Source organism: Terrapene carolina, unplaced genomic scaffold (genome assembly GCF_002925995.2).
Source record: "Terrapene carolina triunguis isolate 2854851 unplaced genomic scaffold, T_m_triunguis-2.0 Scaffold15523, whole genome shotgun sequence".
NCBI classification, from domain to species: Eukaryota; Metazoa; Chordata; order Testudines; family Emydidae; genus Terrapene; species Terrapene triunguis.
In genome coordinates this window covers 5,604-9,605 of record NW_020679874.1, presented here as the reverse complement: position 1 = coordinate 9,605, position 4,002 = coordinate 5,604, and the positions used below count along the sequence as shown (strand labels likewise).

Below are 4,002 nucleotides of genomic sequence, written 5' to 3'. Positions count from 1 at the left end.
TGCTCATTCAGTAGCCGATGCAGGAGAGGGCCCAGAACTATAGGGCTCAGGGAGAGCGCGCACTCTGGGATGGGCGGAGCTGTGAATATTGCCAAGAGTGCTGGTTAGGGTTAGATTGCAACTTGCTGTTGAAAGCTGCAGTCATTAGCTGAGCGATTGCAGCGCCACCTACTGATCTGGTAGGGGTAGAACAACTTAATCCATGTATCAGAGGGGTAGCCGTGTTAGTCTGAATCTGTAAAAAGCAACAGAGGGTCCTGTGGCACCTTTAAGACTAACAGAAGTATTGGGAGCATAAGCTTTCGTGGGTAAGAACCTCACTTCTTCAGATGCAAGACTTAATCCATGTTACTCTGGTGCATTTTCTATTGTGCGCTGTTAGGGTACATTTTGGGGGAGGGATAGCTCAGTGGTTTGAGCATTGGCCTCTTAAACACAGGGTTATGAGTTCAATCCTTGAGGGGGCCACTTAGGAATCCAGGGCAAAATCAGTACTTGGTCCTGCTAGTGAAGGCAGGGGGCTGGACTCAATGACCTTTCAGGGTCCCTTCCAGTTCTATGAGATAGATATATCTCCATAATATTATTTTAAGTAAAAGTGTGTTGGTTTTATTTTGCCTGCATAAGATCCATTATTGATATTTTTGGTCCTGGAGGCAACCGAAGTACAAACACAGATGTATTCAGTGCCTGTCCAGGTGGCGGCACCACCAACTATAAATATTCCTAACAGTAAAAGAACTACTGCAGGGAGGTTACTTAAGGATTCCCACCTAATTTCCCATCTCAGCTGGGACCCCCAGGATCACCATTATCCTTAATAACGTAAGGTGCCCAGGCAACAGGTGAGAGTTGCCTGCTCTCAAGTAACCCAGGAAGGAAAGGGGGAGGTTACAAGTAATACAAAATAAAATTCATAATTTGATACTGAAATATCCCACTGTCACAATAGCACCTACCTGCCTCCCACACGTGGCACCAAAATGAAGTGTCAATCCCAGTAGATTGTGCAGCTCTGTGACGCTCCCTCTCCTTTTTGAGGGCTTGTCTACTTACTTTGGTATAACTTACATCTCTCGGGGTGGGAATAATCCACATCCCCCGAGCCACATAATTTATGTCAAGTTTAGCGCCAGTGTGGACAGCGCTCTGTCGGTGGGCGAGCGCCTCCCATCGCCATGGTTACCACCTCTCACGGAGATGGAGTTATGGGGATGGGAGAGCTGTCTCCCCTCTACTTAGAGCCTCATCCCCAGATGCGTTACAGCAGCGCAGCTGCAATGGTGCAGCTGTGTCGATGTAGCTCTTCTAGTGCAGACTAGACTGTGCAGCAGTGACATCATTAGCAATGTTGACATTTAAATTACTGTCATTGGGCATTGGGCATCTCGTTTAACCCCTTATGGAGATGACTGGGGCACTTCAGACCTTTCTGGGCTATTGTTTCTGCAGATTCAGGTAAACCTCACTGGAGTGGTTACACTTGGGTCATATTTTATTCTTCACAACCACGAGGGCTAGAGACTTAATCTGAAATGAAAGCTGAGATTCTGGAGAACAAGATGGCAGCTAAAAAGAAAAAAATCTGGTCAACAACCCAGTATGACCTGGCCCAATTCATGCTCTAGACATGCTTAAACTGTGGAAAGATTTCCTAGCCTGTCTGTTAGTCACTCTGTGTTTGGAATTTTGCAGGTATCACACTGTTGGACAGTGCGGCTCTTAGAAAGGATGTGGATACGAAGAAACAATACAAGACTGAATTTCAGGTTATTGCATCTGACACCATTGCGGCTAAGGCCTCTGCACTCCATGCTGGTGAATCACTGAAGGCCAGTTTCCTGTGTGGTTTAGTTGAAATGACTGGATCTGCTGTATATTTAAGTGACACCAGGAAATCCAGTCATCAGGCCCGAGTTACTCTCCAATACAAAATGACAACGAGGTCTGAGCATCTGACAATGAGCCATTTAGGACAGCAGGTCTCTTATCCTGCTGTATTCGACCAAGGCAAAGCAACCCATGTGGTCACGGCTGTGCTGTATGGGGCTCAGGCTTTCTTTGTGTTTGATCGGGAAGTTTCTTTACTTGAGAGCGTAGAAGAGATACAGGGAAAGATGAAACTTATGATAGAAAAAATACCAAAGATTTCAGAAAAAGATGGAGAATCCAAAATGGATGATAAGGAAATAGAAAATACTGAAAAAATCACTTGTATGTTCTATGGTGACTTTGGTCCCGAGAACAATCCAGTTACTTATCAAGATGCTATAAAAGTTTATTCTTCCCTCCCCAAGCTGCTGGGAGCCAATGGGGAGAAGGCCGTACCAGTGATAGTCTGGCTGTATCCACTCATCAAGCAAGATTCCAGAAGCACTCAGCTGATACGTGAGATCAGCGTTGGGCTGATTTCCAATGTTGAAGCTGTCATGGAGCACCTCACAGAACTAGACATGCGGTGCAATGACATGATGAAGGACAGGACTGCCACAACTTTCCCTGAAATGAAGAGGAAAGTCCAGCAATTCCAAGCTCTGTGTAATCAGTACAGACAAGCTTTCCAGCGACAGCTAACAGAACTCGTACCCTGTATCCGTGGAGGAGGAGCCGAGGAAGGGGCCCTGGTGGACATTTTAAGCAGCAAAGAACAATCACCATTCAATACACAGAGACTCAATGAATTTCTGGATACAAAGGAGCGAGAGATGAATTTAGTGGATTCCTACCTTAGTGTGCTACAGAATGTGGAAGTCGTATCCTCCAAGAGTGAACTAGAAAAAATAGTACTCAGCCCTGAGCATGATTCTGTTGTGTCTTTTACACTCACTTCATTACACAACAAACAACCATATGTATCAGATTTGAAATTTTGGCTTCTGGAGAAAAATCAGGAATCAGCACCAGCCAGTTCTCCCTATGAGAAATCAAACTCCAAACAGTGGTTTGAGGATGAAGAGATAAGAAGAAAAGCACGAAAATTTGCAAAGTCCTTCTCTGACTTTACCAAGGTCAATAAATCTCAAGAAAAGACCCGGTTCATTGTGGCCTCCGTTCCAGATGAGGAGCATCCAGGAGCTTCCATTTACCTGTATGCAGATGGAAAGCTGGACAGCCACAATTTCGAGCCTCCATTAAAGCCTCTTCCTCCCCTGATAGATGGAATCAGACATGACCGTGTGCAGCTCACGTTTAACCCAGCAGCCTGTGGCAGGGCTGCGATATCCGGCTATCGGGCAGAGTACAGAATTGTAGGGCAGGAGAACTGGACGGCTGTGACTGTAAATAACACACAAGTGACATTCACAGTAACAGGGCTACGTGCAAACACCGAGTACCAGTTCCGATACGCTGCAGTGAGCAAACCAGGGCTCAGCGAGAGCAGCGACATGAGTGATCCTGTGAAGACTCTTCCTACCAGCCCGCCTGGGAAGCCTGTAACAGATATTGTAGATTCATCTGCCATAACTCTCACCTGGGAGAGTCCAAGTGTCACTGGAGATGGAGTCAGTATAAGGGAGTATCAGGTGGAATATAAAGAGAAGACAGGAGATACGGGTCAGGAGGGGAAAGGCAAATGGCTGGAACGAAGGACAGGAGATAGAAGTGGATCTTGTAATATTGATGGACTGAGGCCTGAGACGCCCTACAGATTCCGAGTGTTGGCTGTGTGTGCGGACGGAGCTGTGAGTGCCCCAAGTGAGGAGAGTTGGATCTCAACGCTAAAGAAAGATAAACATTTAAGTAAATCTGCGTATTATTCCCTCAACTACAGTCCTCTAATGCCTGGAGCTACTGGATCAGGTAAGGGATTCCTTATCAAGGGCATGAATCTAAATTATCCTGGGTGTATAATGCAGGCTCGGCTTCCATTCAAATAATGAATACAATTAGAAATAAATCCTAGCTTCCAGTTAAATACCCGAGCTCTTTCCTATGCGTGGACTGGGTGGCTGAGGTGATGCCCCAGACTCAGGGCACAGAGTGGATCAACATAAGAACGGC

General features: G+C 46.1%; 1 protein-coding gene across 1 annotated transcript; it reads left to right on the top strand.

Moving 5' to 3' along the window:
• Window positions 1–1,695: 1,695 nt before the first annotated feature.
• LOC113408460 (stonustoxin subunit alpha-like) lies at window positions 1,696–3,801 on the top strand (the record flags this gene model as incomplete). Its single annotated transcript, XM_026661709.2, has 1 exon — window positions 1,696–3,801. A coding segment is annotated over one exon (2,106 nt), but the record flags the coding sequence as incomplete, so codon positions are not given.
• Between the last annotated feature and the right edge of the window lie 201 nt (window positions 3,802–4,002).